General features: G+C 35.9%; 1 protein-coding gene across 1 annotated transcript in view; it reads left to right on the top strand.

Moving 5' to 3' along the window:
* The window catches only part of WDR27 (WD repeat domain 27), a 73865-nt gene that overhangs the window by 49021 nt on the left and 10013 nt on the right, over positions 1-14831 (top strand). The window contains exon 24 of the mRNA XM_030944745.1: positions 5488-5568. Coding sequence (XP_030800605.1) covers positions 5488-5568 — 81 coding nt within the window. The remainder of the gene's footprint in view (positions 1-5487; positions 5569-14831) is intronic.

Raw genomic sequence — 14831 nt, 5'->3', positions numbered from 1 at the left:
AATAATTAAGTTCAGGAAAATCAGTTGTTAATCAAGGGGGTGGAGTCTACAAATGGTGTAAAATAAGCTTTGGCTGTGGCTCCAAGCCAGACTGGTATGAGAGTGTGCCTTGGGGCACAAGCCCTTTAATACTGAATTTTATCAAATATTACACAGTCAATTAAGTATTATAGTTAGAGCCAAATCTGAAGTTCAAGAGCCACAAACCCTTTTCTTGAAGAGCTCTTTCCTGAGAAACCAGGCCTGTGGTCTTGAACCAGCTGATGGCTTTCCCCATAGATATTCTTGTGGGGAAAGATTTTGAAGATGGTTTTATCAGAAACACTTTACTAATAGCAAGGAATGTGTTAAACTGCTGCAAATTTACAGATGAAATGTAAATTTGATTAACCATATAATTCTGCATGATATGCACTCCAAAATGCCTTCTAAGTAATTATTTTTGAGAGAGTTACAGAAACAAAAACCAAACCAAAAAACCCGAAAATCTACCTGAGCTTTCCAACATAGAATTTAGCATGAAATTACATTCTGAGGCACTAGGAGAAGCTGCTAAGCAATGTAATGATAAGCCTGTACAGTAGAAGAGAAGAAAACCATAAATTAATCAGAAAAGAATAATCCCATACCTTGAAAGAAAGACTTTGTTTTAGGCAGTCTGAGTTTCCAAAACTGGAAGATTTTTGTACGCATTTCTACTGCTGGTTAGGGATTTAAAATTGACTCTATTGTTTTCTCGTCCAATGTTTGAATTAATGCAATTAAGATTTATATTGCATTCTAAACAGCCACTGCATAAAGCCTCATTGCATTCAAAGGGAAACACTGGCAGGAGAAAGCAAAATAAGTGAAAAAAAGAAAGTGGCTGAAGAGTGAAATTCAGACATTATAACTAAGTCTTTTGCTGTGGAATCATCCAGCCAAAAGTGTGGTGTTCTGTCAGTGCTCCAGTTCAGTTGTTGCTTGCCCAACACCTGTCCATGAGGTAGCTTATTCCAACCATTCTTATAACTCTCACTTGCATAAGTGTTCTTCCAGAAAAGAGGGAGAAACCCTGGATGGATATGATATTATTATACGGGGCATTGTTGCTTTCATCATATGGTACTCTGAAATAATTTATAAAATGATTGCTATGAAAGCTGGAGAAGGGGAATAAGTCAGAAAATTTGCATTTATCTTAATTTTCAAGATGATTTCTCAGTTTTGGCTCCTTATTGTCACTTCTTGGTTTTCACTCATTGTTCAAAACTTAAGTAGGGAAGAATGTTTATCTTACCAAAACCTTTAGTAACATTTCAATCTATTTTAGAGTGTACATTAAGGGTTCTTGTAGTGTTTAACTATAGTAACTGTAGTTATTACCTATTACACGTTTGAGTCAGTCTAAATTAAAAAAGGGGTGAGTCTTATTTTTCAAATATGGAAACAACAAGTAATCTCTGTGATTTTGAAGTAGAATAATAGCAAATGGGGAAGCTATTCTCATCTGCTGGTTTTGTGAAGTTGAATATTGGTATATGCTGTGATGGAAATTAATTTACATGACAGAATCAGGACTTCAAAATCAGTGTGCATTGCTAGCACCCTATTGATACCCTGTGGGAGGTAGTTTCATGCTTTTGGTGAGCTGAGCCTACACAGTTGGTCAGCTGGCCTGGCTAAGAAGCTTCTGAAGCAGACTATAATTAAAATTGAGTGACAAATCAGAGATGACCAAGAAAGAGAGAGACTATTTAATGTTCTTCCTATTTAAAGAGAGGCCAGCATGTTCTCATACATCTTGGTATCAATTCTTAAACTCTCTGCTCATTTCACAAACCTGTTCTCTTTTGTTAAATATTCCTTATACAGTTTAGGAGTAATGCAGTCTTTGTAGGAAGACTGTCTTTGCCAAAGACTGTACTGCAGTTTATGTCTGGTGAGAAGATGTTTCCTTTACCAACATTCAGCCAAAGGAGACAGTTGCATTAAAAAAAAAAATAGAGCCTCCTGCTGACCTTTTCTGAGGATGAATGTATTTGTGTCCTTGTCTTCTTGAACTGTTAACCAAATCTATGTACTCACATTTGGTTAACCTCAGTGAAGGGAATGAAGATATGGAGTGGAAATGTCCTAAATTTAATGAACATACTGGTTTAATTTTCTATTCAAATTACTGAAGTATCAGTCTGATTAAATTTCATCAATATTTTATTTTTATTCACCATCATATTCAATATCCTTCTCTTTTTCATCCTCAAATGCACAGATTTATTGTGATGGTATTATTAAAAAAAAGAAGGGACAGCAGTTAATGCAATTTGTCCTAATCTTTTGTGGGTTGTTACAGATCACCTTGTAAATGGTACCAAGATACTCATATAAAGCAGTTCAAGGCAGCTGCATGTGCCCTTTCTTATTCTGTAAGACTCTAAAGCTTATGAGAGGTAGAAATTGGGGTAAAAAGATCTCTTCCAAAGGTAACAGCACGTGGAGTATTGTTGAGCAAACCAATCACTGGGACATGAATTAAACTTTGGGGGTTTTTTATGTAAGATGGTGCTTTAAAAAAATTATTAGCAGTCATTGACTGATATAACTGTGTTGTATACAAGCCTACCACATGTTAAAAATCTTGAGATAGTCTTCAGGTTTGGAGAAATGTATAACCATGCAACTTTCAAACTTTCAAAAGTTAAATGTATTTAGAAATTGAGTCAAAGCAGATAAGTGCCAGTCTAAGTATCTTGGGGGAAAAGAGGATCTTCAGCTCTACCTACCTTTGGAAGATTCTCAAAGTGGGCTTGGTTTCCTACAGCATCTTGTTTGGCTGCTGCCTTTAAGTCAGTGGTTGTATTTGCAGATCTTGGCCCTTGCCTTCTTAAAAACTGCTTTGACAGAAAAGAGCGCAGAACTTTGGGCTGTTCCATTCTCCTGCTACAAGGGCTGTTGAGCCTGTGGATAATTAGGCTACTAGTGTGACACAGCAGATAGTCCTGAATTTATTCCAATCCCTGAGAATTCAAAATTGAGTTCATCACTGAACAAGTATGTCCCTGTTTATAGCAGAAAGATAATTTCTTTTGCAGTTTCTAACAAACTCCAATAATGTTGTGTATCAATATATTAAAATATGAGATGGTGTTGTTTAGTGTAAAAAATTGTTTATACCAAAAAATTCTTGCAAATAAATAGGAAAAACATATGAAGAGGCATGGCAGATTTTTAAAGAGAAAGAAAGAGCCTTCTATAAGCTAGAAAGGACAATGTAATTCAGTTCAATCATTGAATACTCCATGCATTTTAAATGTGTTGCCAGCAAAAAACAGCTGTACACCACATGATTTTAAATAAATATGCTTGCAGAGGCAAGCATCTCAATTCATAGCATATTTGTTATAAAATCTTTATGGTATTTCTTACAAGGGTAGATACTTTATTGAATGGCACTGCTAGGCTGAAAGGGCTGGTAGGGAACAATTGGTTATTCTGCTGTTCAGTGTGAGTTTTGTTTACTAAGTATCCAGTCAGGCTTCCCTGTGCGCTGGAAAGAGAGAGGATTGGCTGGGAGTGGGAAGGAAAGGCACTAATTGTAGTCATAAGGATAATTTGGAGAACAGACAGCTTCTTGGAAACTATCAGATAGAGTGAAGAGAGAATGGTGGAGACTAAGAACTGGAGGAGAAGAACATATGTATGGAGTGAAGCAATGATGTTGGAGAGATGAAGAGAGTGCCTAGAGGGAGGGAATGAAAATCCTAAGAGATGAAAGCTGCAAGGTTAAGAATTGTAGTTTCTTAACTTCTAGTTAAGCCTCAAAGCACAACAGTTTCAGAAAGAGATAGGAAAAGTGAGATGCCTGTGACCTGGTTTTCAGAGCTGCTGAGAACAGGAGGTTGCTTTTAACAGTTCTGAAAATGGGTGTGTTCAATGTCTCATAAAAAACTCCCATCTTTTCAAAGAAAATAAAGGGAATCTTCCAGATGAGATAAACCTCGCTTGCTCCCTTTACACACTACACAACTGTCTTTTAAGAGCCAATAATACAATATTGAAAGGGAATAATCAAGTGAGCATCTGCTTTTCATGCTCCATGAAGGGGCATGTAAAAAAGTATTCTGTGAAGTATACTTTGAATACAGTCTCCTCTTCTGTCTGGAGGAGCTGAAGTGAGGAAGATTTACCAAACAGGAAGAACTAAAGGACTAATGGTTAGGAGTTTGTTCAGCTACATTTTTCATAGAGAAATAGAATTTACAATTTAATTATCTTATGTAACACTTTAGGAAGCTGTCTTAGAAGATATCTTATTTCTCTTTCTTGAAAAGTGTTGTATTTGCCTCACTCAACAGATAGTATTCATAGAATGCAGTTGAACATTTGCTGATACTAGAAACCATTCTGTGGGAAGTTCCAGTTCTAAACTTTCTGGGCTTTTAATGTAGAACAGGTACAAAGTTTCTTCCTCCATTTCAATTAAAATTCCAGCATTTGCATTCTTAGAAGATTCTCCCTTCTTACATAGTCTTTGAGAAATTTAAAGCCAAATTAATTGGCAGTCATGATACAAACGTATAGTGGATGTATAACAAATCAGAGTTCGGTCATTAAAATATATTTAGATGAAGTACAACCAAAATGAAGTGTGGAATAAGCTGCATTCTAAATGAGCTTTTGGAAAAGGGAAAACTAAGTCTTAGCTAACAGATTAAATATGAAAAGAAAAACAGACTCAACTGCTGTCTTAAATTAAAATAGCAACATAAAATGATTCCAGCTGACTGATGGAGTATGATATAGCCACACCAAATATCTTGGCCCAGCTCCTGGCTGTATCTGAACTGTGTTCAGCATAAAGGAAGAAAGGCGCGAAGCAGAAATTCTTTAAAACTGCCTTTTGTGCCTCTCTTCTTCCAGCCCACTTCATAAAGTACAACAGTCTCAGAAGTGCTTGATTCTGCACTCCCTAACAAGTTTTCCCTGTGAGCTGACCTGGAAGCTGGGGGTACTTTTGCTTTACCTTCTTGCTTCCAGGGCTGTGCTGTGTGGTGGGGTAGGCAAGGAAAAGTACTTGTTGATAAGGGCATCCAGTGCCTCTTTCTCTTATGTGATAGAAATATTCAACATCTGCAATCACCACTAGTTGCTTCTGAAGCACTAGTTGTGCTTCTGAAGAATGGTGTTTGAAATATTTAAAAATTATGATAGTACATGCATTAAAATGCTAATTTTGTCACCTCAAGGGGATGGTTAATTGGTGCTTTTTCATAAATCATTCACGATGTTTCTGTCTGGAATATGGCAGTTGCTGAGACACTGTGACATGGTTTTTTTGCAGAATTGTAGTTGTATTCTATCCAGCTAGTTATTTCCTCATGTAAGAAGATTTCTTGAAAGAAATAGATAATTTCCCTGCTGATATATCATGCCATGCCATGCCATGCCATGCCATGCCATATCATACCACACCAGAAACAAACACAAATCTGGGACTTATTCCAACAGTTAATGCCTTCATTTCTGCTTGTCTGCAAACATCTGGGGCAAATCACTGACTCTGCCGCTGCCTTTTTCTTCTGTGACCAGGTAAGGAATGACCAACATGGTTCATTGCAGAGAGAAGCTAGATCTGGAGAAAGAAAAGCAACAGTTATGAAGACTCTTTAAAATGTCAGCAAGATGTGTGTGATTCTTTAACCTGAATCATAGAATGTGGTGGGGTAGAAGGTACATTAAATACAACCTATTCCCAATCATTCTGCCATGGACAGGGTTTCCACCCATAAGACCAGGTTGTTGAGGGCCCCATCCAATTTGGTCTTTAACCCTTCCAGGGATGGGGCATCTACAACTTTCCTGGCCAACCTGTGCCATTACTTCACTACTCTCTGAGTAAAGTATTTCTTCCAAACATCTAACCTAAATCTCTCTTTTAATTTTAAACCATCCCCCCATGTCCTGTCACTATTTAAATGTATAAAGGGTCACTCTCCTTTTCTATAAAACACTTTAAGTGCTGAAAGACCACAATAAGATCTTCCTGGAGCCACCTTTCCCCCAGGATGAACAACCCCAGCTCTCTCAGCTTGTCTAAGGAGAGGTGCTCCACTCTGATCATTTTGTGGGCATACTCCAACAGGTCCACATCTTTCTTGTGCTGAGGACCCAAGAGCTAGATGCATTATCCCAGGTTAGGTTTCCTTGAGAGCAGAGTGAAGGTGGAGAATCACATTCCTTGACCTGCTGGCATCCAACCAATTCCTTATCCAACCTTCAAATCCACCCTTCAAATCCGTGTCTGTCTAGTTGAAAGATAAGGATGTCATGTGAGCCCTTGTCAAAGGCCTTGCCACAAGCCCAGGAAGATGACAGCAGTCAGTTTTCCCTTGTGAACCATTGCAGTCACTCCATCATAGCAGGTCTTCAAACCCTGTGAGGAGCAGCTAAGGACTTTGAGCTTGTTTAGTTTGGAGAAAAGAGGTTGAGTAGTGACTTCATTGCTCTCTACACCTTCATGAGAAGGGAACATGAAGGCGCTGATCTCTTTTCCCTAGTGTCCAGTGACAGGATGTGTGGGAATGGCTCAAGGATACATCCATTAGAGGAGGTTTAGAGTTGATGTGATGAAACATTTCTTTACAGAGAGAGTGGTGAAACACAGGAGCAGGTCGATGCACAATGCTTGAATATCATGCTTTAATTTTTGGTCAGCCCTGAAGTGATTAGGAAATTGGATTAGATTATACTTGTGAGTCTCTTCCATTTTAATTCTGTTCTGTTCTATTTAATTGTAATTCTAATTAAATTTCTAATTCAAATTTAAATTTGAATTTTGTTGTTTCTATCTCCTCCTTTCCCTAGCAGTACATTATGAGGAAATCTCTCATATTTCTTCCCAGCTCTGCATTAGTAGAAGGGACTGAATAGCTAATCATGTTCCAGCCTAGGTGTTTGCTGTGTCCCTTTGTGGGAAGAAGGCATGAACCTTCTGATGGATGTGAGAGCTGTGGATTGTTGTATGATGATTTGAAGGACTGAACAAGATTTGCAAAAAGCATGTGGAAGTGTGGTTTTTTAAAGTTTGTGTTCATCAAGTTCAGCTGGGTTTCCACAGGATGTCAAGACCCTGCATCCCTGACACTTGCAAGGCTCAAAGACAAAGTGCTCACTCTGAAGCAGGTATGCTCCTGAACTAAATGGTTGCAAGTGTTTTTGAGGTGAGCAATACCAATACCTGTTCATTTCCCTGTGGTTTTTTTTCCCCTTGTAATCAGTTTTAGAAATGCCTGACCTGTTTTCTGTGGGAAAAAAAGCTAAAACAAGAGAGCTTGAGAACAGCAGTGCTCATCAGAGCAGAGGTCCATTGGCCCAATGCTCTTCTTCAAAGTGGCCAGCCATCATTGCTGAAAGGAAAGCTTATGAGTGGTATAGGGCTGCTCCTGCCAGGATCCAAAGAACGTAGGCCTCCTCTGGCTGGGACTGGCATTCTCTGGAGCCTCTAACCACACAGAGTCCTGCCAAGGACCCAGGGGATGTGTCTCAGCTCATCCTGGGCCCTGCAGTCCTATCTGAGTGATGCTGTAGGTGTGTCCACTTGTGACCTCGTTTCCTTGGTGGGCCTGGGACCCACACTGCAGGTAACTGCTCTATCCACAGCTCAAACGGGGTCAGAGCTTTTTAGGCATAACTCCAGGCATAACATAACATAATTATTCAATTTTATTCTATTTCCTGTACTCACCATGAGCTGAATAAAGATGAGACTGTCACTTGCCTGAAATGCCTGGGGTTTTCAGCTCCAAAACCACTTTCAAGGACATGTCACAAAGATTACAAGTGGAAACAACATTTTTATTTATTTTCTTTTGTCTTTCTGAATCTGTTTCAGAGCCAATGCTCACAAGAATTAAAACTGTCTCATAATATTCAGATTATTCAAGTTTTCTTACAGCTAATGCAGATGTGTCAAATCCTATCATTTAATGGTCTTTTCTGAATCCCAATAATGTGTTAAAATCTATTTATTTATTATTAGGGATTACTGAGTACAACTTTATATAAGATAAAAATTATTTTACAAGCCAGTTTTTCTCTTGGCATGACTCTATAGACTTTGCTTTCATCAGGTCTCTATCTTATGTCTTTCTAAAGTGAAGGAATTATTTTTGTATCAAAAATGGTTAAAGATAGGACTATCTTTTTATCTAGAATTTTTGGGACAAAGTGAAGCCTTTTGCTTATTAACTAGTTGAAACTCAATCATCCATTTAGAAAATTACTTAACTTGCTCAAGGGGAATACAATTGCTCTGATGCAGAGACTTTGAGAAATGATAAGGATAGCTATATCCTAAACAAATATCTGGAATTGTGCTCTACCCAGATTTGTCTGAATAGGCGTATATATTTATCATCTATGTGTACCATATCTATTATACCTAGACACATTAAAAATGCACTTAAAATTAATGAAATCTGTGAAATTCTACATGGAATTAATAGTGCCAGGAAAATAGTTTTTAAAAAAGCTGGCTGTTTGATTTCTACAGACATTTGACCCTGATTAGAGAAAACAGTTTTATTAATGCATTTATAATATGTTGTTTTCTTTGCTTTCAACTTTGGCAATTTAATTAAATATTAAATTCTGAAACAAGTGGAAAATAAAATTACTTTGTTGTGCAACTTTTACTAACACAGGTCCTAAAAACTGACTAGTGAAACATGAATCTTATTTCTCACTGTTATGCCAAGACAAATTTCTGGCAAAGACTTTTTATTAGTGTATCCAAAAGCTGATAGAGTGCTCATAGTTTTAAATCTCAAATTAGAAATTTGTATATTCAGCAGAAATAGATTTTTTTTCCCTTGTTTACAGTCAAGACAGAATCATCTATGGTCTCACAGTGTATATTCAAAACTCATGGCCATAAATTCAACAGTATTTGTTAGGACTAGACCTTGCATTTTAATTACAACAATCCTGAGTTGTAACACAAGTTTGTCAAGTATGGTTTTCTCAGACATAAACTCTATGGATCATCTAAAGATTTAAGGAACTTTCTTCTTCTTTATATTCCATTATGTAGTTCTGTTTTCACTCATCTTTAAGTGTTTTTTCTGTTTGTGTTTTGGGTTTTTTCTCATTTTAAGCATTAAATAAAAAAAAAAGGGGGGGACCTTTCAGAATGTTGAAATTTACTTGAGATATTTTAGTGTTCAGAAACTTCATAGATAAGGTGAAAATTAGTAGATCTACTATCAGTATGAAAATGTTCCTCACCGGTAAAATTGTTAAAAGAAAAATTATTGATATGCTGAGAGTGTATTTCACAGGATGAGCAATGGACTCCACAGAGAGAATTATTCCTGAATATCTATGGCAGTTCAAAAGTTTTGAAGGCCAGCCTTTCCATACAATTTTTTCCAGACCTATACGGTCTGGCCTACTGAAAAATTATATATCATATTAAACCTTTTGTTTTAGGCAAGGGATTCCTTGTACAGATGCTGATCCTATGTAGGCAGTTTGAGTTCTTCATTAACTCTGTCTCAGCAGTGGGCCTGCAAAGGCACCAGTTGGTCTTCACTGGTTTAAAATAGATCATGCTGAAATGTGACACATGCCATTGCAAGATGAGATGTTTCTTTTTTATAATTAAAATTCTAGGTTTGAGATAGCATGATGAGTGTAGGATAGGAGCCTCTGTAGAGCAGAGTAATTGAAGTCTAAATATCCACTTTGACTTTGGACAGAACACTGAGGATGAGAGGTCTGTAGTAGTTAAAAGCAACATCTGATTCCAGTTATCAGATTTTAGCTAACCTTTCTATATTAAAGAATTTTTCAAATAAATGTATGATGCCAAATATAATAAATAGTATGATAATAAAAAAATGAAACAGAAATTGTAGAGCTAATATTCTAAGAAAAGGCATAGAGCAAGATTACAATTTATACAGAGAGTATGTCATAAATGCTACCCTTTCAAGGGTACATATTTCTTAGAATTACAAATTCATTAGGAGTAGAATTAGAATTAGAGTTAGAATTCCTTAGGAGTAATACACAGAACTGTCAGGCATATCTTGAGAACTTCCAAGAAGATGTACTGCAGACTAAAATTCACACTATACATGGCAGCATTTTATTGTATCTGGAGCATATTACATTTTCTCCTGTGATTCTAACTAGAAGTTGCATTCCTTCCATTCTATCTTCATGACTGTTTTAATATGAAGTTTGATACAAAATTGAGAATTTTTTTTGTTTTGTTTGAGAAGCAGTCCAAAAGCCTATAGGAATACATCAGTTACAACAATAGATTCCTATAAATGTCTGTCATGCAAAAAAGTAATAGTTACAAAGTGTTGAAAAATCATTTTTTCATAGGGTGGTTTTAGAGAAATAGCTTTAGTACTCATTATAAGGATAAAAAAGTACCTAATGAGGGACACCCAAGCTGTAGTTCATTACAGAATTCATAAGGATTTCTGAAATCCCTTATTTGTCTTGCAGAATACTGTTTTTTGAATATGAAATAAGAACATGGACTATCTTTTATTTTGCTTGTAATCTAGATGTGATCCAAAAGTTTTGAATAGGTTCCAGCTAGAGGCATCTCCTCTGAAGTGTAGGTTTTTCCAACAATAATTTATGTAAGTAGCTATGATACTTACTGAAAGAAGTGTTTTTCACTTCAAGTGTGTTCTCTTTCCAAACTTCAGACTTACTCTATATTTGAAGGTTGGAACAAATTCTGTCCGTGAATGACTCAACTTCAAAATGTTTTGTTTGCACTGCAGAATATGATACACTCTCCATTGGGAAGCTGCTAGCCTGGCATGTTTAGCTAGTTTTCCCGCTGACTTACCAAGTGTTATGCAAGCGTTGCTATCCCATGACTTGAACAGCTCCTGTTACTTTTACTTTGAATATGGACACAGAGTTTTAAAACATCTTATAAATAATAAAGTCCTTCATGGAAGTTAAGTGCAATATTTCAAGATACAAAGGTCTGTATGAAATAAATATGATTCCACTTTTTCTTCAAGTGTGAGTTATATGCCTTTATTATTTTTAAACAGAATATCCCTTTCTTTTGAAAATATTTAAATATGCAATATGTCATGTAAGACCATGGATTGTCTTTTGAATTTGCTATCTGAGAAATATTTTCCAGAAAAAGGTGGATTACCCAGCAATAAAATGAACTTGCTTTCTGTAGACATATAGCTATAGGGTGGAATAATTAATGAACAAAATACATTTTGAGTCCCAGGCTGTATTATCCAGGCACATATAGACATTATAAATCTCTCAGCCACAGAGTATGAGTATCATCCAGAGGAAAAAAAAATGTTTATGAAAAGGAAGCAATGCTGGATTAAGAAAACCCCTTGTTGTCAAAATCAGGTTGTGTATTATGGAACTGTGATGTGTATTAGAACAGCTAAAATCTTACACATATGTTATTTTAAAAGGAAAAATAATTATTAAACTTCAAGGAAAATATCCTAAATATGTAACCAATATATTAAAATTGACCAATGTGATGGAGTTTTGTACTGTGAAATGAGTCATATTATCTTCTGTTTGCATGTCAAGAGAGGTAATGCAATTATCTAGAGCTAGCATTTCTGGCTTCTCTTTAAGAAGGAAATGCAAAAAAAAAAGAAAATGTGATGAAGTCTGAAGAAGAAAGTCAGGAGCAAGTCAAAGAAAACAAATGTTAATATATTTGTTAAATTACATGGTTAAGACTAATGCTAGAAGAGGAAGAGGTTTTTGTTAACTTGTAATGCTATGGGGGAAACTTTAAAGAAGACAGAGATTTTTATTTATTTCAATGAAAAGTTTTATAAACAAACTATATTATATCAGATCTGAAGTCCATTTGATTGACACAACAATCAGCTGGCCAGCCTGCCTTAGTGCTTACAGCTGAAGTGAAAAACTGTCATAGTTTTAAAGGTCCCACTTCTGTAAACACTTCCTGTTCTATTGAATTATTTTGGGAGTTTTAACATGCAGTGGTTTCAAAGAAGTTGTGCCAATAAATACAGTATAAAAAGCAGTATTGAAAATTACTTCATTTAATTTACTAGGGAATTATATATTATATGGCAAAGTGCCTTCCATCTTAGCCTCATGTATGCCTTTATTTCTGACATGATTTGATTTGTTAAATGTTTTCTATTTTGTGTCTGATGGACATAAAGTATGGCCTTACAGCTCAGAAGGAGAACAAATGAGGGTCCCTCAGTTATAGTCAAAATGTAGAATGAAGGGCTTCTTAAGTGCTAAATTTAAGTTACAGGTCATTAACGGATGATATTCAAACCATGTCCAATGTGCATCCTTTCATTTTCTTTTCCACCATGCTTCTAAGTTACAAGCTTCTAGATTTAAGAATTGGAAAGATCTGAAAGTTAAAATAAATTCTGCTACAGTTAAAACAGCAAAGTGACTGAGAGTTGTGCAGTACTTGGTGGGAACAATATTCTGTTGGAGTGTAGCTGGACCATACAGCAATGCTCATGACAAATGCTCCATAGACGATGGTGGCTCTTTATTAATAGTGATATTGGAGTCTGGAAATGTAAGTAGATTGCAAAAACATGCAGCCTATATTAATGAATCAGAAGTTGCTGTACTTTTCCAGGCTTTCATACATAAATAGTGTAAGGTATCCGCAATGGATGTTGGCTTATGGACTAAATACTAGGATATAAAAACACTCAAGTGATTTAGGCTTCTAGCTTACAAATCCTTTCTGAAGATGGAATTGGAAGCTGGTCTTAAGTCAGTTATTTATTTACCATTTATTCGTTTGTTAGATCTTTTATTCAGTATTTGAGCTTTTAGTCCTTTGAGTCAACTTATGGAGACTCTCACTGTTGATGTTGAATGGCTTGGGTCGCATTCCTCAAGCAAACCAACAATGGGTGGTTATGAAACATTGGCAGTCTGGGAGAGTCCATCAATAACAAATAGCTCCTAAATAGGATGTGTCATGGGTGGTCCAAGAGTTTCCTGCAAAGGACAGTTTCTGGAAGAAACCATGGCTTGAATGAGTGTAATGCTCTCTGTTTATAGGTGTGTTCTTGTTTAACTCCTCTAAGCATAGCTAGCCTTGTGACAGCCACTCGTTTGGGGAGGAGACATTATAGGAAAAGAAGATGCTGCATACATAATGACTCCAGAGGAAACAGTCTCACAGGTCGCAGTCTCACTTGTAGGCATACTTTGGTAAACTGGGGTTTTATATTTCAGTGAAGAAAATCAGAGTTTACAACTCAGTTTATAATTATGGAGGTAGGTATGGCTCCTGGATTGTGATAAATTAGTGAAAGATCAGAATATTTGATTACACATCTTGCAATATCTTTAGAAATAAACTCTTTACATTAATTAGTATAGTTGCATTCTCCCAAAAGAACACAGTTTTACTTCACAATACTGTATAGAGTTGCACTCTTGTGCTTCTCTATTGCCAAACCACAGAATTTTTCCAGACTTTGAAGTTGAAAGAAATTTGTGTGCCAAAAAGCTGTGGGGAACTGTTGATTTGAATTATGTAGTATGGAAGTGAATCACCTTGTTTACCTTCTTATTAGAGGAGAGCTTCTTTTTTTGACTCTTTCTTAAGAAGGACACTTCAGTAGTGCAGCTCCTTTGTTTGAAAATCTCTTCTATCACTTGTGATTTCAGTGCCTTCCATGTATTCCTCATACGCCAATGCTCTGATCAGTTCTTAGTGGTTTATGTTAATATATTTATGTCAGAGATGGCAAATCGAAATCTAGCCATGATAAATGAACAAAGTAGCCAATTTTTTTCTTTTCATTAGTCTGGGTACTATATGTTTATTCTTCATTAAATGTAGTCTATGTCCTTCTTTTTATAAAATACCAATCCAGAAAGAGCAAAAAAAAAAAAGTTTTAAGTGGAAACAAATGAAGAAAAAACAGAAAAACATGTTGCTATAAACAGCTATTAGGGCTGAATCATACTAGAGTTTTGTGGATGTTTTCATTTTAGAGTGTCATTTGTTTACTAATTTCTGACTTTTTTTCTTTTTGGGCAAATTACTAACACATGTTTTCTCAGCTCTCAAGAAAAAGTGTTTTCATATTTTTTAGGGAATAAGTGAGCAAAAAGACATTCTTTGCACTTCTTGTGTGCTTGCTCTTGTCTGTCTTGAAAAATGTTTCAGTAACATGAAATATTGGCTACAATCATAGCAAGAATCTAGTGTTTTCATAAAGTATCTTTTACTAGTTTATGTGAAGACACTGTTGCAGTTCTCTAGTGCATTATGCTGTATATTTTCAGTAAACCTGACAAGAGTTTACACTGCTCAATTTTTTTTTTGTGGGAGAAAAAAGGGATCACAAAGAACGAAACAAGAAGGTATACTGCATTAGTATTTGATTAATTCTGACACACAAAGTGGCCTTAAGGGCAGTTAGGAGTGAGCTATTGGTAATTTTTATAGTTAGTTATGCAAGAATATAAACTAGCCTATTTAGTTATTGAAATCTGTAACATGCTTCCATTTTTTCTTATACCCCTACTTCACTAGCAATATGAGAATAGAGACAGACTAGTGAAGTCTTTCTTTTAACTGGAATTAAGGTTTGGTGGTTTGGTTTCTTTTTGCTGTTTTTTGCTGTTCAGAAAACTGTAGTTGATGAGGCTACAAATCTGAAAGGTTGTTTTTAGGTCAACATTGATCATTGAATTTGCAAGCTGAAATTTGAAAGCATATTTGATTTTATTGCAATTTTGCTTGATAAAGAATTCAGAAAAATCAGCTCTTGGTTTCATTTATTTCCAAAATTCAT

The sequence above is a fragment of the Camarhynchus parvulus genome, chromosome 3 (genome assembly GCF_901933205.1).
Source record: "Camarhynchus parvulus chromosome 3, STF_HiC, whole genome shotgun sequence".
Classification (NCBI taxonomy): domain Eukaryota; kingdom Metazoa; phylum Chordata; class Aves; order Passeriformes; family Thraupidae; genus Camarhynchus; species Camarhynchus parvulus.
This window is presented reverse-complemented; position numbering and strand designations above follow the sequence as displayed.